Source organism: Oryza brachyantha, chromosome 1 (assembly GCF_000231095.2).
Source record: "Oryza brachyantha chromosome 1, ObraRS2, whole genome shotgun sequence".
Lineage (NCBI taxonomy): Eukaryota > Viridiplantae > Streptophyta > Magnoliopsida > Poales > Poaceae > Oryza > Oryza brachyantha.
Genome location: NC_023163.2, coordinates 10,497,403 through 10,519,784, shown reverse-complemented (window position 1 = coordinate 10,519,784; position 22,382 = coordinate 10,497,403). Strand labels below are relative to the sequence as shown.

The 22,382-nt window shown below is 43.7% G+C and overlaps 3 protein-coding genes and 1 pseudogene across 4 annotated transcripts; 1 reads left to right on the top strand and 3 right to left on the bottom strand.

Moving 5' to 3' along the window:
• The first annotated feature begins 1,965 nt into the window (after nt 1-1,965).
• LOC102713678 (mevalonate kinase) lies at nt 1,966-4,703 on the top strand. Of its 2 annotated transcripts, none has more exons than XM_040520140.1 (5): nt 1,966-2,091; nt 2,360-2,777; nt 2,866-3,128; nt 3,399-3,812; nt 4,325-4,703. In XM_040520140.1, exons 2-5 carry the CDS (start codon nt 2,380-2,382, stop codon nt 4,462-4,464), a joined length of 1,215 nt encoding a protein of 404 aa, XP_040376074.1. In that variant the 5' UTR covers nt 1,966-2,091; nt 2,360-2,379; the 3' UTR covers nt 4,465-4,703. The 2 variants fall into 2 exon arrangements, with proteins under 2 accessions (XP_040376074.1, XP_040376073.1); XM_040520139.1 differs by having other exon boundaries at nt 2,346-2,777.
• A 2,353-nt stretch (nt 4,704-7,056) lies between these two features.
• LOC102713950 (pentatricopeptide repeat-containing protein At5g19020, mitochondrial) lies at nt 7,057-9,744 on the bottom strand. Its single transcript, XM_006644087.3, has one exon. The coding sequence runs from the start codon at nt 9,542-9,544 to the stop codon at nt 7,571-7,573; it is 1,974 nt and encodes a 657-aa protein (XP_006644150.1). The 5' UTR covers nt 9,545-9,744; the 3' UTR covers nt 7,057-7,570.
• Nucleotides 9,745-11,733: 1,989 nt separating this feature from the next.
• On the bottom strand, nt 11,734-12,909 carry LOC107303524 (annotated as a pseudogene).
• Nucleotides 12,910-12,917: 8 nt separating this feature from the next.
• LOC121053857 (putative disease resistance RPP13-like protein 3) lies at nt 12,918-21,990 on the bottom strand. Its single transcript, XM_040522050.1, has 5 exons — nt 21,521-21,990; nt 17,335-18,013; nt 14,538-14,737; nt 13,968-14,231; nt 12,918-13,029 (listed from the first exon to the last, which is right to left on the bottom strand). Exons 1-5 carry the CDS (start codon nt 21,988-21,990, stop codon nt 12,918-12,920), a joined length of 1,725 nt encoding a protein of 574 aa, XP_040377984.1.
• Between the last annotated feature and the right edge of the window lie 392 nt (nt 21,991-22,382).

Genomic DNA, 22,382 nt, shown 5'->3' with positions numbered 1-22,382 from the left:
TGGCGTCGAGTAGCACGGAGCCCGGAGAGCTGCCCGAATTGGATCCGATCCCCACCAACCACTGCCGAGGATCCACCCTCACCGCCAGGCGCTTGCTCGCACGCCGCCGCCGTAGCCCGCAGCCGAGGTGTTCTTGCCGCCGCCGTCGTCGCGGAGAACTGCCTCTAGCCATGAACGCCGAGGGAGACAATGTGGTGGGACGCCGGCTCGACAAAGTCAGCTCGGAGGGCGCAGCAAGGAGGCGGCAATGGCGTCTCTTCAAGAGAAGAGAAGAGATGAGATGAAAAAGGGTATTATGGGCTATACGAAAATATATTGATGTGCATGTGGGTCCAATAGTGCGCAAGACGTAGAAAATGACATGTGCATGAAAGAGAAAAAATATATAATGGCATATTTATAATTAGTGGAATTGTAATGGTATTTTTCTAAACAGTTATATTTGTAATGGCATGAATTTAATTAACCCTTAAAAAAGGGTGCGTAAAAAGAAAGCAGCGGGATTTAACAGATCAAAATCTGCACGATTGCGATTCATAATCTAGCTTTTCTCTCTCCCTGCCGACACAGATCCAGCTGTCCCCCATCTCTATTCTCTTCTCTCTACAGCCTCACCGGACGCAGCGCCACCGCATCCCCCAGCCGGCTTGCCTCACTCCGCCGCCATGGCCTCCCTCCACTGCTCGGCCGCTGCCGCCTTCTCTTCTCCCCCGGCTCGCCTCCGCTGCCCCCCCCCCCCCCCGTGGGGGCTATTGGGCAAGACCCTGACTGCGAACAATCCGGCGACGGCGAGCAGGAGGAGCAGGACGAAGACCTGGGTAAGCAGTACTCCTACAGCAGCTGCAAAGAGTATGTTCTGTCTTAGTTGGTGCCTTGCTCTGATTATAGGGATTTATTAGTGAACTACTATAACTTTAGTTAGTGGACAGAGAAATCAAACCTAGTTTGTGGCTTCATACATGATAGGATATGTATCAAAATTGCTGGTTATTAGTGCTGAAGATTGATTAGGTGATTTATTTATTAGTTGAGATGGAGATAAATTTTTTATTGGTTATAAACTGATATTTATTATGTGATGATAAATGCTTGGGATTGATCTTTATTGGTTGGAGATTGGCTTTTTTTCTGAATTATGTATGTGTTTGCATGCTCATTTTGAGTGCATGCAGTCCTGGCTGGGTGCTCCTTCCGGCTGGTGTTGAGCCGTTGGGTGATCCAACCGGCTGAGTGCCCTTTCAGGCTGGAGATGCTCGCTAGAGAGGCTGTTGTTCTGTTTAAATGAGTAAGGGCATTTCAGTCCTTTTATATATCCGTTTGGATGAAAAATAATAAAGTATAGCTTTTAGATACTTATAATGACATTTTATTGAGAAATGTAGATGAGAAGTTTTATTTTTATAATATAACAGCATCGTAAAGGGTGGCATTTTGTGGGAGTCATATCTATTTAGAAGAAATTTAACAAAATATCACTCCATACGAGTGGCTTTAAGCAAATGTCATCATTTACCGAGCTTTTATAAAAATATCGCTCTTTATTTTAGATTCTTAATGAAATGCCACTCTCAAGATATTTGAAGTGTATTCTGATTTTTCTTTCATAAAAAATACGGGAAAGTCCAAACTACCCCTCTCCTATTCAGATCGTGGTGGCTTCTCTCTGGACAGATCGAACTCCTCCCCACACCTACGCGAGCCCCCGACGCCGATCTGCCCGGGGGCCGCCGGCTTCTCCGACCACCGCCGCCGGCTTCTCCGACCACCGCCGCCGGCGCCTTCTCCCGCCGGTGACGCCGCATCCCCGGCCTCCACGCCCACCCGACCTCCGCGCCCTGCCGACACCGTCGCCGCGCCACCCTCCAGACGCCGCCCCCTCCTCCGGCGTGTGCGCCGTCCCCCTGTTCCGCCGGCCCGTGCCCCTGCAGCCGCCGCCCCCTCCCCAACCCCCCCCCCCCAGCAGCAGCCGCCGCCCCGCCTCGTGCCCAAGGTGCTTGCCCCTGGCCTCCCCCGGCGTCCACGGCAGCGAGCTGGGCGCCGCGCCTAGCTCGACGTCGCCGCCTCAGCGTCGCCAGCTCTCCTTCCCCGGCGGTACTAGCTCTCCTCCCCAGCAGGGTTAATGTTGATTTTGATTTTTGATGGCTATTGTTGTTGGGAGATATATTATGTGATTTATTTGTTAGTTGAGATGAAGATATATTTTGTTGGTTATGAGTTGATATTTATTATATGATTTATTACATGATGATGAATATCTGGGATTTTGTTAAATTTCTCCTCTATTTAGTGGCATATTATTAATTTTCTCCTTTCTCAGTCCTAAATTTTGATCTGGTCACGATTAGATTCAATTTGACAGGAGCAGGAAGGAGATCACCAATGGAGGCTTGCGCCGCCCGTGCCCCAGGCAAAATCATCCTCGCCGGTGAGCACGCCGTCGTCCACGGCTCAGCCGCCGTCGCCGCCGCCATCGACCTCTACACGCGTTGCTCCCTTCGTCTCCTGCCCCTCGCCGCCGACGCTGACGCCGAGGCGGGCGCCGCTGCGGTGGAGCTGGATCTCAGGGACCCCGGCCTTGCCTTCTCGTGGCCATGCGCGCGCCTCCACGAGGCGCTTCTGACGGAGGCGGCAGCGGGGGCACAGGACCCGAGGTCCTGCTCCCCAGACCGGCTGGCCGCCATCACGAGGCTCCTAGAGGAGCAGGAGATCCCCGAGGCAAAGATCTGGCTCTCCGCCGGCCTTTCCGCCTTCCTCTTCCTCTACACCTCCATCCTGGGGTTAGTTCGCTCACTCTGCCTTTGTCCCTGAAACCAAATCTTGGCACACCCTCCTGACGGGTATGGAGGATTTTGAGCCTCATTGCAGGTGCAGACCCGGGAAAGTGACAATGAGTTCGGACCTGCCCATGGGGTCGGGGCTCGGTTCGTCGGCCGCCTTCTGTGTGTCGATGTCGGGGGCGTTGCTGGTGGCCGCCGGCGCCGTCGCTGGAGCCGTCGGCGATGGCAAGGGCACGGAGTGGGAGTTGGTCGGGAAGGATGATCTGGAGCTAGTTAACCGGTGGGCTTTTCAGGGGGAGAAGATTATCCATGGCAAGCCTTCTGGCATTGACAACTCTGTCAGCACTTTTGGTATACTCTCTCTCCCTCTTTCATGGTGCTAATCCTATTACCTAGGAGTTCCTGCAATGGATCAATCAACACTGAAGCTGCTGTGTATTCAGTTCTTTTTAAATTGTTGCTGCATGTTTGCTAGATGCTGCTTTTGTTATAGTCTCGGTCGGGAGGTTGTTTGAGTGTCTTACAAAATAATGAATGCGATGATGCAAATACAGAGTCGTTAATAATCTGTCATTCCTTTTCATTGGTTTTGTCTGTACTAAATCCGTTCCTGATTGTTAGGAAGCATGATCAAATTCAAGAAAGGAGAACTGACAAGCCTTAAATCTAGCAATCCTATTAAAATGCTTATCACAGATACAAGAGTCGGTAGGAACACAAAGGCCCTTGTTGCTGGTGTCTCTGAAAGAACATCAAGGCATCCAGATGCAATGGCTTCTGTATTCCATGCTGTGAACTCTATTAGTGAAGAGCTTTCGAGCATTGTCGAGCTAGCAGCTAATGATGAGATAGCTATCACCTCAAAGGAGAAAAAGTTGGCAGAACTCATGGAGATGAACCAAGGTTTGCTTCAGTGCATGGGTGTTAGCCATTCTTCGATAGAAACTGTACTGCGAACAACATTGAAATTCAATTTGGTCTCTAAGTTAACTGGAGCAGGAGGTGGTGGTTGTGTTTTGACTCTGATACCGACTTGTATCCTTTTTATACCTAACATTTACAGGTTTTATTTCGTGAACTTTTATTGCAAAATTTCTATTGGATACTTAGTGGTATTGAATTTGGCAAGCTAGAAATTTTAAAACTACAATGATAGCTGCAAAAGATATCCTCATTCGTTATTTCTGTTTTGAAAAGATTCTGAAATTTATATAGATCTAATCAATATACATTAGTATGAGGTGTAGAGAAGAGGAACAAAAATGTTTACTGTTATACATACTGCTTTACAATTTAAGGATTCTCATTTTTATTTCATATTTTGGATTCTGATATATTTAGTTATTTACTATTACATTGATGAATAGTGCTGCTGATGTACACATTTACTATGTTCAATGCTCTTATTCTAGAATATGAATCCATATTAGATCATAATTGTACTTCTAGATTTTGAACAGTTGGGTGACATTAAGCTATGTGAATATCCTCTGTAATGTGATTTATGCCTCTTAGTGATATACTATGTTTCCTTACATGAGTATTAGTGCTATCTAACTTAGTTCTGGAGAAAGTCATTGCAGAGCTCGAGTCACATGGTTTTCGCTGCTTTAAAGTCGAGGTTGGAGGACAGGGTCTTCAAGTTTGCCAAGGAGACTGCTCGTGTTTTAATGGAAACGTTGTATAAATATAGATTAGTCAACGGTCTAAGACTTTGTTCTTCATATTGTTTCATCTAGATTAGTCAGGCCCTGGCACCTCGCTGTATCAAATAATCTGACAATCTTACCGTCGCATGATTGTCATTGGGTTTTGTATCACATATTGTTGTAATTGTTGTGCCGAATTAAACATTTCACCGCAGTAATTGGGTGTGTCAGACACAATAACTGTCATATCCAAGACTAAGAAAATTCAAATTTTGTATCCGAGAATATTTTGCAAAAGTACATGTACTTTTATCCAAAATTACTTGAGAACTTATGGCCTGTATCAGAGTGATTATTCTTCAGAACCTCTGATATAAACGACACTATGGTCGTGTGCGTATATGTATATGAGAACAAACTGGCATGAATCCATGAGAATATTTTCTCAAAGGTCAAGCCAAGCCGTACGTAATTATCTTAGAAGTTAAAAAAGGTTCAAGAATTAAGTTTTTGAACCATTTTCCCATAGCGCAAAACGCCACTTACATGGATAGTCTTGTTCTATTGTCTCTGCATAATAACAGCTTTCCATACCTGAACTTTAAATTACATGAATAGTCTTGTTCTATTGTCTCTGCATAACAACAGCTTTTGCATACCTCAAGTTCAGATAACACAGCTTTTGCAGCAGATGATATCTTCCCTATCCAAACAAAAAGCTTAATTGAACAGGCAACTACAGATAACTCTTTTTTTTGCTGGGCTTCGGAACTGAGAACATGTAACCGAAATAATGAAAATTGCCCCAAAAATAGTTTGGGGTAAGATTTTATACTTCTCTTCATGAGGAAAGCTGAAAGATAGGAAACAACAAAACAAACCTCATAATTCTAAAATTAACTTATGGTATTCAAAATAGGCTGTCGAAATTCAAACCCTCAAGACAACCAGCACCTATGTTCTGCCCATGTGAAGATCTGAATACCTCCAAACTCTAAACCCAGTCTGTTAGTCCTCGCTGTAATGTAATAAAGCCCCAGGTCCATCCAATATGAGATGTTGGAGATTCCACAGAAGGATCGGTCAGAAATAAATTTTGGAAAGATGCAAGAAATTCGAGCAATAAGATCAGGAACTCAGGATCTTACTAAATTAACATATAGATAGGATAGGAAATATTACAAAGATAGAAATAGCAACCAGTGAAGGGGTACCAATTTATCTTCAGCTAACCCCACTTGGAGGGAAACAACGTTCTCGTCAGCCCACTTGATGCGACTATACAGATGCAATCAAAAGTCACATCAAGTATCTTCAAAGAGATCCACATATTTGGGCACATACAAGACTGTTGGAGATGTCGCTCATGATACATGGAGAGATAAAGATTATGTCCTCCACGTTCTGTAATCTAGTTTAGCCTCCCAAGATAGCACTGAATTTAAATGGCCGCCAAAGTTACATATGATCTCTCATTTGGGTCTATGCATATTTGATGGAAAGCTTTTGGAGTCCTCCTTCAATTGATCTAGCAATATCTCCAAATCGCATCCTAGTCGATGGCAATCAGAGAAAACAAGGTGTTGCGTCATCTATTGTGTGTTCACTCCAACTCGATGGAGCACAAACCTAGAGCCTCCCTTACTTATTCTCTGACCTTCTTAACTAGGTACAGGTACCTCTTTCTCTAGTATTTATTTACTTTTACTACTTAAATAGTTAGGTACCCTTTTGGGTTTCTCTAGTTTCTGTTTACTTTTTCTACTAAAACCATGATTGGTTAGATCGTTATTTTTCTTGTTAGGAAACCTAATTTATCATGTACATTTAATTCTTATTTGCAATTCAGATTGTTTTCATCTCATTCTTGCTTGTTTCTTCAATTTGCTTACTAGAATAAGGTTAATATACACCATCAAGATCAATAACCCATGTAAAAAGTGTATTGATCGGTAAGGCGCAACATGAACTTTTTGAATAAGGTTACTAGAATGCAAGGAAGCATAGTCAAGATAAGATTCCAAAATCAATCATCATTTAGTGAATATTACTTCATAAGATATTAAGCTTCTTGTAAGGTAATTAGGTAAATGTTCCTATCAAGCTGAAGTCCAAAATATGCCCTACTGAGAGTACAAGAATTATTGTTGTTTTGCTTGAGGGAGCAATGTTTCTAAAACCTACAAAAGATAAGATGATCATCAAAATATTTAAACAACATAAGTGTATGGACTGCTCTAACACTAAAACTAGCATTTCTTTGTGTGCCCAGAACATCTGATTGCATCTCCAAACCTTTCAAGTGAGATTTTTAGAGCTAATTTATCACGAATTCACAATGCATCTCGTACATAAAACAAAAAATTGCTAGCACAAAATATGTGTGGTACTAAATATTCAGAAGTGCTATATGTATGTCCCGGCCGTACGACCCGTGTACGACCGGGACGGACACAGCGACGGAAGCAAACATGCAGCAGAAGTGATGGCGCCGTCGCGGACGGAAGCAAACTACAGCGGACAGAAAGCAGCTGCGTCCGTCCCGGTCGTACACGGGTCGTACGGCCGGACGTATGTGTAGCATTTCTGCTGAATATTTGCTACCATGTCCAAAAGGTACCAAATAATTGCAATAAATGCTAGAAAGATTAAATGAGAGCAACCTACAGTATTACAAATTACAATGATTGTACGATTGGACATGGATGTCATGCATTTGCCATAAACAGTAAAAGAGTCAACTGGTTGGTAAATATGTACTCAAGGCTGAATGTTGCAATGACGTAGGATTATAAATTATCAGGCATGTCAATTAAGCATGTATAACGCTAACTGTCAAAGTTCAGAGATGCAATTATCTAAGTGACAACATGGCAAGGGCCACGGGGACCTCCCTAGGTGTTGATAATCTACTTTTCCAGCTCATCTTCTTGGCAATCTAACAGCTAATGAACTTTGCAATGTGAATAGTTGCCTTCTCATGTTAGAGATTCTTTAGTTCAGATCTTGTTTAATGAAAGGAGCAAATAATGATGTGTTGGCTAACATAAAAAAATCAACAAATATTTACGAAAATAAACCGCTTGTCATATTTACTTCACCAACATAAGAGCAGTTTTGCAGTTTTCACCAAAAGAATGGAACCTATAATTGTAGAATTCCACTGCTTCCTGTAAGTCTTTCCATATTACCATTCTGGAGTTTCTTCCTCACCACTGACACATTGCTCCAGCGACCAGCATCAGCATATAGGTTTGACAAGGCTATTTTGGATGCTCCATGGCTTGGGTCAAGCCTTGCCAATTCATCTGCAGCCTTTTCTCCTAAGGCTACATTTCCTTGTGCCCTAGCAGCTGCAAGGATACAACCCCAAACTACCACATCAGCTTTCATAGGCATCACCTCAATAAGCTGTTCTGCTTCTTCCAAATATCCAGCTCGACAAAGAAGATCAATCATGCAACCATAGTGCTTAATTTCTGGTTGGATTCCATACTCTTTCCTCATGGACTCAAGTTGGTGCTTCCCTTCGGCAACCATCCCAGCATGACAACATGCATTTAAGACACCAAGGTATGTGATTGAGTTGGGTTTAATATTGGTGTTTCGCAACTGCGAAAACAATTCAAGTGACATGTTTGCGTACCCATGGATAGCTAAATTACAGATAATAGCATTCCAAGGAGACACTGAAAATGACTTATGCTTAACATGATTAAATAGCTGAACTGCATCTGCAACACTACCACACTTTGCATACACATTAATCAGTCCAGCACTCAGGTTATCAGTAAGCTGGATTGATCTACTGTTTATGTAGTCATGGATCCATTTCCCTTGCTCCAAGGTGCCAGAATTGGCAACTGCAGACAGAGCACTTGCTAAAGTTATCTCGTTAGGTTCAATGCCAGTATCTAACATCCAACAGAACATCTGCAAAGCCATGTTTGAATTCCCACTCTGGACGTACCCAGATATCAATGTACTCCAAGAAACGGTGTCCCTCTCAGGCATGTCATCAAACAGCTGCCTTGCTTCATGCACTAGGTTCCTTCTTAGTAAACTAGCCATAAGGGCATTCCAGGAAGCTACGTGTGACTTGTCTGACAATTTGAATTGCATCTGAGCATGGTCCAGAAAATCACAAGACCCATAGAAATGGATCAGGGTCGCTTGTACAAATGCATGGGCATCAAAACCATTCTTCAGAATGACTGTGTGGAGTTGCTGCCCTTCTAAGACAGCAGAATATCGACAACATGCCTTGACCAAACCAACAAGTATCACCTCGTTGCCCTTTATATCCACCATACCCAGCATCACAGCATACGTCTTGAGAGCCTGCAGTAGATAATCCGCACGGATATATCCATCTATCATTGTCAACCAAGACACATCATCCCTCTCTGGGATCTCCCCGAACACCTCAGCAGCCATATTAATCATTCCAGCCTTGACATAGCAATTAAGCATTGCATTCCAAGTGACAGTGTTTCTATCTGGCATTAAATCAAATATGTAACGTGCAGAACGAACCTGCGCCACTGCTCCATATGCATGGACCAGGTTGGTGGCCACGATGACGAATTCATCAAGGCCATGCCTCACGGCGATGCCGTGGGCAGCACCCACTGGCGCGGGTGCTCCGTCACAGGCCAACGCCGTGAGCACCTCCGCAAGTGTAACCTCGTTGGGCAGCACGGCCTCGGCGAGCATGTCGCGGAAGACGCCCAGAGCGCGCTCAGGATGGCCGGCGCGTGAGAAGCCGGCGATGACGGTGGTGAACGAGACCGCGTCCCTCCGAGGCATCTCCTCGAGTAAGCACCGCGCGCGGTCGAGGCGGCCCGCACGAGCGAGCGCCGAGAGGAGGATGTTGTCGGCGGTGGTGTCGCGGAGGCCCCGGGGCACTTCATCGAACAGGTGGTGGGCGAGGCTTGGGGCAGCACGGGAGTAGAAGGCGAGGAGGGAGTTGCGGACGAAGAGGTTGGAGGCGAGCAGGCCCGACTTGGCAGCGAGCGCGTGGAGCTGCTCGCCGTGGCGGGGGCGCGCGCGCGCGGCGGCCGACTTGAGGGACGCGACGAGGAAGACGGCGAGGGGCGCGCCGGCGAGGGTGGCCATGCGGCGCGACTAGAGATAACAACGCCAGCGGCGCTCATCCCCGGGTGGGACGAGGCCGCCGTTACCGAGAACCGCGAGGGAAAAGAGGAAGAAAGCGCCGCCGGCCCGTGCTGGCTTCCTTGTGCGTCGACGGTGGCGAGAGGACGTCGGGATTTCGGGAGGAAGATACTAGTTTCGTTGGCTTAACGACGACGGGGACATTTACCTTTGAGAGAGCCTAGAGCACGGCATCCCGATTAGACGGGATACTTTAAATAAAACGGAATTAGGCTCAGATGCATGTGGCTCACGTCGCTGCATTAGGCATGAATATTCTACACAAGCGCCTTCTAATTTTTAATTATCCCGTCAGCATACTGTAGTTTTTCTGTTTATCTTTCTGCCCCTCTTGCCGAATATCCATAACAGATTTACCAAATGTCCATACAGATTTATCGCTGAACTCATATATCATAGACTCATAAGAGCTCACATGTCATAGACAGCGAGTAACAAATCTGTTTTGACCACTCGTAAAAGCGGCAAAAGGTTAAATTTTCCACCGACAGGTACTATGTATCAGCGATAGCGCGTCCGATCACAAATATGGTGATTTTATTTTTGTAACAATGCCAGCAAATATAGTATGCCGCTAATCTCGTATCGAAAAGTTGATACTTTATCGATAACAAATGCCGCAAATGTGGTGGTTTTATTTTCTGAACCACTAAATATAGTATGCCGCTAATCTCATGTCGAAAAGCTGTACCTTATTGATAACGAATGCTACCGTAAATATAATATGCCGCTAATCTTATGCCAGAAAGATGATAACAAATACTATCAATATGATACTGATTATACTCGTCCGTATCAGAATGATACTCTAAAATATCATAAATATATCAGTTCTAATAAAAAGATAAATTAAGAAAATAATAAATAATTAGTCCAACCCAGGTAATAGATTGATCAATGGATGGTACTGGAAGATTGTCCCGTCCCAGTAGCACGCACGGTATATAGAATTTTCGTTTTTTTATCTACTTTAAAGCGTTGCAACAGGAAAACTAAATTTAGTGATATACTCGTCGGTGAAATCTATAACAACAATTTCACGGTTAGTGCTTAATTGTTGTTATTCACCTTCAAGAGCGAAAAAATTGTTCACATGTAAATCAGTATATATCTAAAGTGTACCAGCTCTGACATATTCCCAATGCTATTTTATGTTATCAGGATACTACGATCACTATTTCGATATAACTAATCACATGTAGGTACCAAAATTGAAAATACAACACGGACTAGAAACGCATAGAAAGTAACGACAACAAATACGATACTTGATGCAAGATAAGAGCCTAAGCAACCCCTACTTCTATTTTGACACTTGTGTTGACTACGTGGGTGTTGACTACGGCCGGGTGGTCGAAAAAAAACCAACCGACATATTTAAAAATAAAAAATAATTTATGGATAAAAAACTTTTATACGTATTCTTCACGATCTAAAGTCAATATTAGAAAATAAACTTCGGTGAAGAAAAACCCCAAAAATTAAAGTTAAAAATTCAAATTTTAGCTTATACGTATACTTATCAAACAAAAATCAGTAATCACCTTACCACTCAAAAACGAGAAATTTTACCACGAGCACTGCATACTACTCGCTCCATTTCATAATATAAGACTTTAGCCTTGTAATGGACTGGTTGGATCCACATCAAAACCGACCATATAAAGATGTTGTGTGGCCCATCGAGTGGAAACAATAATAGGAAAGCCACATGTGTTTGTGTCGCGCGCGCGCATAGGCCTGAAACAAAATCACAAACAACGGTGATGGACGAAATTTGGGCAGAAACACTATTTGATTTTTCATGTGCAGTTTTGGATAGAAGCATCGTGCGCATCTACCCTATACTGAGGTCCTCACTCCTACTCCTCATCTCTTAAATCCAACGGTCCATCTTGATCTGTGTTGCAATCAACAGCCTCGATCTTTACAGGGAGTAGTGTTCCTTATAGTGTATCAACTGAGATCCTCACTTCTACGTCCTCATCTTTTAAATCCAACGGTCCATCTTGATCGGTCTTGCAATCAACGGCCTCGATCATCCGTGCAGGGGCGTAGTCTACTCTAAAATCGGCCCACGAGGGCCCCCGCCTCCCAGTCAGGTTCATCGTTCATGGAGAGGTGCTGGCGAGTCACGAGTGGCAGCTGGCGGCGCGCACTGCTTGTCGACCGGATGCCGCCGCAGCCCACACGGCGAACGCCCGATGCCGTCGCCGCTCGCTTCCTCGACGCCTCGTGCTACCTTGCCCCTTGCCGGACGGCCGCCGCCGAGAGCTCGACATGCCGTGCGCCGTTCCGGAGCCACGATGCATGTGCCAGTGGGCGTGGACGTGCGGGTGCGGCCTGCGTCCTCGCCACCGGCCGCTGTTGACCGGTTGGGCCTTGGCGGCTTGGCCCCTGCCAGCTGATGCCACGGCCGGGGCGGCGTCGATCCACGATGGCGGCCACCGCAGCGGGGCGGAGGAGACGTACGTCCCCTCGGCGCTGAACGAGCGGAGGCTCCGCGGCGGCGTCCAGCGGCCGCCGTCTTTGAGAAGATCGAGCGTCGTCTCGTCGCCACCAGCGCCACCGCTGGCGACGTAGACATGCAGCTCCCGCAGCCTGCGCAGGCGCCACAGCGACTCCACCATGGCCTCCTCCGCACTCCGCGTCGGCCGCCATAGCGTGATCCTGAGCACCCTCAGCCGCATCAGGTCGCCCAGCTCCCTCACAACATCCGGCGAATCGCGCGTCGAGACATCCGAGAGCTCCTGCAGTGACACCAGGCTCCCGATCCCTCTCGGCACCCTCATGCGGTGCTCAACGCGGAGGCACGCCAGGTTTCCGAGGCGAAACACGACCGCCGGCAGCGCTTCCACCCTCGTTTCGGCAAGGTCCAGTGTCTGCAGGAACTGCAGGTCTCCTACATCCTCTGGCACCTCAGTGATTCTTGTATCTCTCAGCCCAGTGTACCTCAAATGGAGCAGACCTCCAAGCTGGTTACTGAGGAGGCGATGGTTTTGCGAGAGATCGCAGCCTTCGAGATCCAACACGCGAAAAACTTTGAACTCCTGCAAGATGGATGCTACCAACATCAGGGCTGGAGACTGAGATCGACCGCACTTTAGACAGGCTTGTTGTAGCCTTATCTTCGGTGTCTACTGATGCTTGTCCGATGAACATGGCTTCTGCTTGTCGTTCAATATAGTCGCAAAGTTTTCTTCGCTCGGCAAGGAGCTGATAAGGTCCATCACCGAGAAATGTACACGGCAGCAGTATTCTTCCCTGATACCGTCCTCGCTGTAATCTATGCCTAGTAATTTGACCATGCTTTTGCTCACGAGCTCGTTGAAATAACTTTCTCCAAGCTCAAACAAGCTATCCACCTCCAGATCAGTCGGTCTCGCCTAATCTCATAATCTTCTGGGAATATGCTTAAGTACAATAGGCTAGACTGTAATAGCCAGGGTTTGCGTTACCGTGGTTTCCGCCGCGGTAATCGCGCCCTCCACGGAGGCATGGCTTCGGTAAGCCGTGATAACCGAGTTTAAATTTGAGGAGAATTTAAAAAATTTGAGAAAATTTAATTAAAAAAATATATTGTATATGTTGATATATGGTGTAGTTTTGTCAAATAAATTTATGAAAAAATATATTTCCGGCATAATTAAAAATTATAAATGAGAATTTCGAAAAACAAAATTAAAAAATAGCCTATTGCAAATAATATTTCATAGTAAGATGGTTAATAATATTTTGTTATTAAGTCATTATTAATTTACACTAGACACTATGGTACGTAACGTTGAAATACAAATATGCAATGATGGATATATGGAAAATATGTATGGAGAAAAATTATACGTGCACGTTAGTAATAATTGATAGTAGGTATAGTTGTGATGCAACAATCAAAATGAAGTTGTTAATTCTTGTTATTGGTATGAATTATTTGGTGAAGGATGATATGACGGTGTGTGTTTATATGTTACAATTTCAAGAATTTAGAAAAGGTCATGTGAAAATCTTCTCGTTTTCCCTAAAACATGTTCTATTTTCCTATATTTCCTATGTCACAACTCACAGATATAGTCACAAAATATTTTACCATTTTTCATGTATTTTTTTAATATTTTTTAATTTTTTTTGCATTTGACATCACCCCCGCAGTTTTCTCACGGTAACAGCGGTTTCGGCTGCAAAAATCGCGTGAAAAACCATGGTTTCCGCCATTCTCATGCGATATTTTAGCAAGTACTTACCGCGGTTACCGCGTGGTAACTGCGTTTACCGTGCGGTTTTGAATTCAAATTTTTGTTTTCAAATTCGTTGCGGTTTTAGTAGTTTTTGCGGTTATCTTGTGGGATCTGTGGGAGCACGATACTGCGGTTTTCGCAGGAAGAACGGTAAGGGGGAACCCTGGTAATAGCCCATGGAAATTGCCATCCTCGTACTCTTCACATCAGCATTGTTTTCAAGTGTTGGACCAATGGAGCCGCACACCTTGTGCCATTGCTTCTTATCTCCTGTTTTACCGGCCAACGAACTGGCTGGAGCAGGAATAGCAACAGGAACACCGTCACATTTATTTACGATTTTATCGGCTACTTGAGCAAATTCATCATCGAGATATGATTTGTTGTCATTGTTAGAAACAAAGGCACAATCGACATACGAATTTAACGTGGAAAACCATTTTGGGAAAAAGGGTGTCAACTGGCAATAACACTATGAGGATATAATTACAATGCATGGAAATAACAATGAGAACTCCTCCTTCCCGTGCAGACTACAAGAGTATATATAAGAGAAAATCTAAGAGTCCTAATAGAATTAGGCTAAAAAAATCCTATTAGAAAACTAATCCGACTCTTAGTAGGAAACAACTGGCAAAAATCTACTAGCAAACTAATCCGAATATAATTCCATCACATCACATGCTTAACAGTCATTCCAAAATATTCTCTGAAGGAACAGTTTCTTAGAGTTGTCTGCAGAAAGTGGCTTTAGTTCATATGGCATTCTCACTTGATCAGCAACACTGAAGTTTCGAGTAGTTGTGATTATTCTACTTCCACAGTAATTCTCAACCAGAACATGTTTTATCATCTCCCAAGATGGTGGGTCCCATATATCATCGATAACAATGAGATACCGATATATGTACAGTAACATGATGTGAGATGCGTATTAGTTAAACTAAGTAAAATGCATTGTAAGCACCCCTTCACACGAAAAAAACACTAACCTCAAGATTCAGAGGAAAAACATCTTATAATACTTCTGCCGCGTTCGTTCCCCTCTAAGTTAACTTATAACTCATTCCTATCGTTTTTCGCGCGTACGCTTCTCGAAATGCTAAACGGTATATTTTTTACAAAAATTTTCTATAGGAAAGTTGTTTTAAAAAATTATATTAATCTATTTTATATTTTTTTAATAATTAATTAATGAGTAAAGTGTACCAGCGGTACCTAAACTTGTGTGCATGTGTCATCTAGGTCCCTGAATTCTCAAAATGCATTTTTGGGTCCTCGAACTTGTCTGGGGTATCATATAGGTCCAAACGAGTTCCGACCCGCTCCATCCGCTGACGTGGCATGCCACGGTGGCGCCTACGTGGCGCTGACATCGCCCGGCCACCACTCGCACTGTCACGGGCCAGCTATCTCCCACTCGGGCGCACACATATGTGAGAAGGGAACAAGATAGTACAACAAAAGAGTGGAGAAATCGAGAAAAGAATAAGGAGAGAGATACTGACATATGGGACATACATGGCCCCACAAACACGTAAGCGTCACCATGGCATGCCACATCAACGGATGGAGCGGGTCGGAGCCCGTTTGGACCTATATGACACCCTAAACAAGTTCGGGGACCCAAAAATGCATTTTGAGAGTTTAGGGACCAAGATGACACATACGTACAAGTTTAAGTACCGCTGGTGCACTTCACTCTTAATTAATCATATACTAATTTATTACTACGTTTTCCATATCAGGAATAAGTACGCGGACTTCATAAAATCGCACGCAAATGAAACAACCAAAAAAGGAACCTGCATGTGCTTGACAAGTTAAAGCTCATCTTCAAGCGAAATGGCATCACGGCTGGCATGTCCTTTATGAGCTTTTAGTGATGTATCCTTTAGGTGTACTAATGATGGCTACATTTTCAACTGTTCAAGGATGTAGCATTGCTCGAGCCAAAATAAAGATATTATGATCTGTATTCGTGTATGAGTTTGTGTTTCACCATTCTTCTTCCCAGATTATTCTCAGCCTTTTTTTGGCTTTTGCTTTTGAACTGTTAAATTATGCGTTGCTTGCCAAACAAAAATTATATACAGAAGATCATTATCCTGTATTTTTATAGTAAACTTTTAACTTTATAGTAGTTAATTTTATCATTTATACTATTAAACAGCTATAAAACAAATTAGTTAATCTTTCATTTTTCATCTGCAAACTACATTAATTGCGGTATGAACTCAACTAAAAATATATCATTAACAGCCTTAGAGCATCCTCAACAGCTCATCTAAATTTGGTCATTCATATCTTCATTTAGATGTTTATCTAAAATAGTTACATCCTTCATATCTCTGTATACTCCACCAGATCATCAATATATGACATCCTCTGTATCTCCAAAGTATCTCTTTGGAGGATAGAGAGAGATCATCCAAATATGAAAATTCTCTCTACTGATATAGATGATATTTAAAAATAGACGATAAGATAGTTGTTTTGTTAGAGTTTAATTTGTAGCATTCATCCTCTATTTTTAGGATGGAGGATGGGATCAGAATGCTTTTAGTGGCATATGCAACCTGAGTACGTAAGAGCTGCGGCAATTGCATCCCTTCTTCCTTGGGTTCCACTACTTTAATTTCTCTGCTTTTCCCCCTCTTCTCCCCTTGCTCTGTGTTCGCCTGTATTCCTATCCCTTTGTTCTCAATCGTGGTCCTCGTGGAGCACACATCTCTACATACCAAGCTACCTGGTATTTTCGGGAAATTATTCGCAGTTGCCACAGAAACGTAATACGAAACTCTAATTTGATCGAGCACATGGTAAGTTCTAATTCTCTAGCTTAGCTCTGATCTCGCATTGACAGAAATACAGGGGAAGCCAGCCAATTAATCCTTGGTTAATGCTAATTTCTACGTGATGGGACGCATGTACGAAGTTGCTACATGGGCAATTTTACGGTAAGGCCCTAGTTCGCAAAAACTTTTCGCAAAAACATCGATCGAATATTTAGACAGCTAAATAAAGGATTAAATATACATGAACATTAAAACTAATTACACAGTTATACGGAAAATCATGAGACGAATCTTTTAAGCCTAATTAGAACGTCATTAGCCATAAGTGCTACAGTAACCAATATGTACTAACGATAGATTAATTAGACTCAAAAGATTCGTTTCACGGTTTCCAGGCGGAATCTAAAATTTATTTTGTAATTAGAGTACGTTTAATACTTTAAATGGGTACCAAAAACTTGATTCGATGTTTTTTAAAAACTTTTTGCAAACAAAACAAGCCCTAAAATATACTTGAAGGTATAAAAAAATTAGCGCAGAATTTTTACCCTCCCTAAGAATATACTGATATTCTTACCTATTAGTTACCATTTCTGCTACTATAAAACTCGATAAATTTACTTGAAGGTATCAAAAAATTTAGCATAGAATTCTAATACATCGCGATAGCTGGAAGCAAAATTTCTCGAGCTCCATACCTCTTGTCTCGTAGAAACTCCCTCAGTTGGTCGATGAGCTGCGTCTCGTCGCTCGGGTCCTCGCCGTCGCCGTGGACGCTCGTGTTCTTGTCGTCGTCAAGCTGGCGGAGCATCCTCCTAAAAGTCATGTCCATGGCGGGATTGACGGAGACCGACACGAAGGCTCCGTGTCCGAACCGCGGCTTGAGCGTGTCGTACACCATCCTGGTCAGCGTCGTCTTCCCCAGACCTGCGGTTCCGACGATGGACACCGCTTTCAGCCGGTGCTTCGATGCCTCGTCGTCGTCGTCGCATAGCAGCTTCTTGATCAGGTCGTCTCTGGCGGCGTCCAAACCGACGATCTCCGTGGCGTTCCTGTACGGCGGCGGTGGGCCACGGCCGACGACAGCAGCCGGCCGGCGAGGCCCAACGACCGCCGCCGGCCGAGACCTGGACAGGTTGGCGGCCCTCTCCTGAAGCCGCGTGAGGAGGCCGCCGCCCGTCGCCGCGAACGTGTCGACGGCGTCCGCGACATCGTACCCCAGCTCCCTCGCGTCGCTGGCCCAGGCCCTGGCCTTGGTCCGCTCGTCGTCGTCGAGCTGCCCGGGCGGCACGTCGGCGAGGTGGTCGGCCGTCAGCTCCGCCCTGAGGCGCTCGACGGCGCCGTCCTTGCCGTCGCCCTCTCGTTCCTCTCCTTCCCCCCTCGGCAAGACGGCAACAGGTCGGCCAGCCTGGAGAGGCGCTGCCCGTCGCGGCCGTCGCCGTCTCCATTGCTACTCCTCCTCCGTTGGCCTGCTAGTGGTGGGGGGCAGAGGAGCAGCTTGGAATGAAGAAAGAAGGTGTCGTCGAGTTGATGGCGACGGGGCAGCGGCGATGGCTTTGTTTAGGCTTGAGCAGCGGACACCTGGCGCGAGTGGATTTTAAACCCTCGAATGGACATTTCATGGTTTATTTCATGTTATTTATTAAAATATTTAAAAAAATTATAAAGATGGATTAATATAAGATATATCACTATACAAATATGCAAGTTCAAATATAACTTGTACAATTAATAACAAAAATAACAAACATTATTGTGAGTATACGTATATTATTTAGAGTTCAATTTGTTATTTCTGTTGTGGATTATAGAAGTCATATTGGAACTTTTATGTTTGTATAGTGATATATCTTATATTAATCTATCTTTATAATTTTTTTCAAATTTGTTATCACTATTTGAATAATATGCAATAGACAAGAGAATATTTCCACGAGGGTTTAGAATACTTTCCCGACACCTGGCGTCGTTACATCACCTGACGCTTCTGGCAGAAGCGCTTCGCGGTAGCACGCCGCTGCAATTTTCATATTTTGGTCATTTTAAAAAACTTATTTTATAAATAGAACCATGAAAAAACTTATTGCATAAATAGACATTTTTGAATGCGTCACTGTGACATTGGCACCGTCCTCCAAATAAAAATGTTAGGTTTGTGTGTCAGGAGGACGGCGCCAATGACATTGACGCGTCAATGATGTTGGCGCGGTCAAAAATGTCCATTTGTACAATAAGTTTTTTCTATTTGTAAAATAAGTTTTCAAAAAGACCATGTCAAAATTCCACACCGAAAACTATACTAAACTGTTAGGAACGTATTATGTCGTCAAAATATTATCGAAAACTAAAAAAATATAAAGATAACTAATACTTTGTTTTCTTAAATTAAAGCCATTGACTTTTAAAGATACATTTAACCATTCATTTTATATTTAAGAAATTTATATAATTATTGATTGTTCTGTTATGATTTGATTATTATTAAAGTAACTTTATTTTATGATTTATAATTTTACTGATTTGGATAAAAATATTAAATAAGACAAAGGGTCAAAATCAAATCCAAAAATCAACAGCGTTAAGTTAAGAAAATAGGAGAGACTACTTAAATATACGACACAAAAGAAACATACGGGTTCAATTATAATAAAAATAACAAATATGATGGCGAAAAATAAACATATAATGATTTAAACTATCGTATAAATAAATCATGATATTGTAAAACGAAAGCATGGCAACACATAGATCAACCAACATAAACAAATTTATCTAAACATGTATACGAAAGAGCTACGCACAAATAGATTAAACAGATACAAAACTAGATTAAACATAGTTAATATGTACCGAAAATTGTTCTAAGAAGGATTGGGAGCAGCGCGGATGACTCGGGACATAGGATGTTGATGCCAGCGAGCCGCAACCGATCGACGAGCCATCGTGGACGAACAGCGAGCTGTCGCGCGGAGCGTTTTTCAAAAACCTTATTCGTCCTCTTCCGATGCAAGACTTCATGAAGGCGACGGTTCTGGAGACCTGCTCTCCCGATCACCGGTGCACGCCAGCAGAGGGAAAAGAGTAGACGATGGTGACGACGCAGCACAGAGGAAAATGAAAACTCTAGATTATTTTTCAACTATGTTGCAACGAGGTAGTGGTTCGGTATTTATAAGACATGTGATCAGTACGCCTACCATATCCTAACCCAACCGGATAGGCCGCACATAACCTATCCGGGCTCTACGCTATCTCTTGCACATAACTAACACCGGAATTTCCATTTCATGCAGCAAAACAAAACTGCAAAAGGAAACCGCATCTACGCAAGCACGAGGGGCCAATTTTAGCGGACCATTCACGTGCATGTCGTGCGCGCGCACCACCCAGCCCGAGCGGAGCCAGCCGAGGCAAGCATGCGCGTGTTCCTCTGCTTCTTTCTTGCTAAGGGGCCGGCCTAGAGAGCACTCTTCTATTTAAGGAGGTCTTACTCTTATAGAACTAGCAGGGTGGTAATAAAGGTTTAGTATGTATGCTATTCATGAGGTGGGCTTTCGTGATTTTCTTAGTAATTATTCTACACATGGGCCTTAGTCCAACCATTAATTCCAGCAGTAGCCTTAAGGACAAGGTGGGTAATTTTTTAAAATTAACATGTCGTTTACAAAAATAACCAGAGAAATAAACGTTTATATTTCAACAATGCTAGCGGTGAAACAGAATAGTAGGTTATTTTCTGAATGCGGCCTTCTGTAATTCTTGCATTTAGACTTTTCATTGCCAACAGCTGGATTCTACTTCGTGGGGAAGTGGGAACTTTGCTGATAATTATGATGGTAGGTTATTTTCTGAATGCGGCCTTCTGTAATTCTTGCATTTAGACTTTTCATTGCCAACAGTTGGATTCTATTTTGTGGAGAAGTGAGAACTTTGCTGATAATTAGATGATGAAAAGTAAAATAGATGACGGTTTATCTATCCCATTCTTTATCCTAAAAATAGATGATGAAATGTAAAAATTAAGTTCCAACAGAACATTAGAGAGAAACTCTATATTTGTATATTCTAAATCCGTCCTCAAAAAAATATGGAAGATGTTATATATGGATAATTTGCTAAAGTACAAAGAGATATAGAGAATAAAACTGTTTTAGATGATCATTCAAATAAAGATATGGATGATCAAATTTAGATAAACTGGGGATGCTCTTAGTTCTGTTTGGTGCTGCCTCTGCTTTTCAATGGATCCGAGATAACATGCTAAAGAATTAAAATTTTATGTAATTCTTCCATTTTTTCACTATCTTTTACATTTGAGAAACTTGTAGCTTTGTACACTATGTGAGGTGTGCTGTACTCTTTAGTATGAAGGACACCTTTAGCAAACTTTTGGTAGCATATGCAACTGGGTCGTGCTTGCATTTCTTTTATGTGAGTTCTTCCAGAGTTCTAGTAAATATTTCATGGTGCTGGTCCTTCTGTCGGTTTCATTTGTAATATCAATAATAAAAATGGTTAACTGCAGAGGAATCTGTGCCCATGCAGCCGAACCAACTATACACTTATTATGACCATGAACACCATATGAACAGGACAGTTGATATTTGTGAACTAAATCACATCTAGAGGTGGAAATGAACTCAAGTTTTTTGCCCAGAAAATTTAATAGCGGGGTTTAAAACAACTAGAGTTGTGAAATGACTCCTAACCATATCCCATGAGGCATTCGGTAAGATATATATAGATCAGATAACTCTTAAAGAGCTCTAGATAGATAGATAGATAGACATTAGATGGCGTCGCAGACAACCAATTAACTAAGAAAATGAGCTGGTAAAACTTCCGTCCGGAACAAGAAATAAAGATACAGTGTCCATTAAACGGACTGTGGATCCTTGAGCACGGACACGGTGCACTTGACGGTCAGGCAGTCGTCGACGATGAGCTTATCACCTCTCTCCAGGTCTTCACTGCTGAAACAGATTGGCAGCGACGCATCTGGCGATTTGCCGCGCACGAAGACGGCGGACATCGACTGCGACGTCCCCTTCACCTCCTCGCCGGAGCAGTCGAGCGGCGCGCACACGAACGTCGCCGCGGCGCTCGCGCAGCCTGGCGCCGTCGTCACCATGACGGGTTCGAACATGCAGCACGATAGGTTTCTAACGGCCGGGTAGTACCGGACGGCCCAGACGTGGCCGCCGACGCTGAACTCGCCGGACTGGTAGTAGACCGTGCCGTCATCCGGCAAGGCAATCCGCTTCGTGAGAGAGTAGCTGTCGACGGTGAAGCGGCGGAGTCCGGTGGCTGCCACGGTGAGGCTCGTGCAGCTACCGGCGTCCGATCGATTCGCCATTGATGGCCTCAAGGAGTGGGTGATCGAGAAAGAGGATTTGTAGTAAGTGCTACAGTACAGGGGAAGGCAGCAGGTTTCCACGACCGTCATTACGGGTCTATTTGGCTGCTCGTATTACTTTAGCCTGGCTCATCTCTTGTATCCAGGTTGAATTTGATCAGTCTCTGAAGGTACAGATGCAAATGTTTGGTTGCTCGTATTAGATGCAAATATTTGGTTGTTCGTATTGAATGAACCTGGATTTGGTAGATGTTGTTTGGTTGTTTGTATTAAATAGTTACATGGAGTAGATGTTGTTTGGTTGGATTAGACACATCTCGAGTATAGATACCTTCTCTTATGGATGTTAAGGTTACAAATACAGTTTGTACCAATAAAATGTGAGATAAGTG

Bases quoted from the DNA above. Each gene is read 5' to 3' on its own strand.
- LOC102713678 (XM_040520140.1), top strand. From the start codon at position 2,380: ATGGAGGCTTGCGCCGCCCGTGCCCCAGGCAAAATCATCCTCGCCGGT. The intron at 3,129-3,398 runs GTATACTCTCTC...CCTGATTGTTAG, and splicing joins CAACTCTGTCAGCACTTTTG to GAAGCATGATCAAATTCAAG. The intron at 3,813-4,324 runs GTATCCTTTTTA...CATGAGTATTAG, and splicing joins TTTGACTCTGATACCGACTT to TGCTATCTAACTTAGTTCTG.
- LOC102713950 (XM_006644087.3), bottom strand. From the start codon at position 9,544: ATGGCCACCCTCGCCGGCGCGCCCCTCGCCGTCTTCCTCGTCGCGTCC.
- LOC121053857 (XM_040522050.1), bottom strand. From the start codon at position 21,990: ATGGCGAATCGATCGGACGCCGGTAGCTGCACGAGCCTCACCGTGGCA. The intron at 14,232-14,537 runs TTGGAATGACTG...TGCCTTTGTTTC, and splicing joins CTGTTCCTTCAGAGAATATT to TAACAATGACAACAAATCAT. The intron at 13,030-13,967 runs GCAGTATCGTGC...ATTACAGTCTAG, and splicing joins CCGTTCTTCCTGCGAAAACC to CCTATTGTACTTAAGCATAT.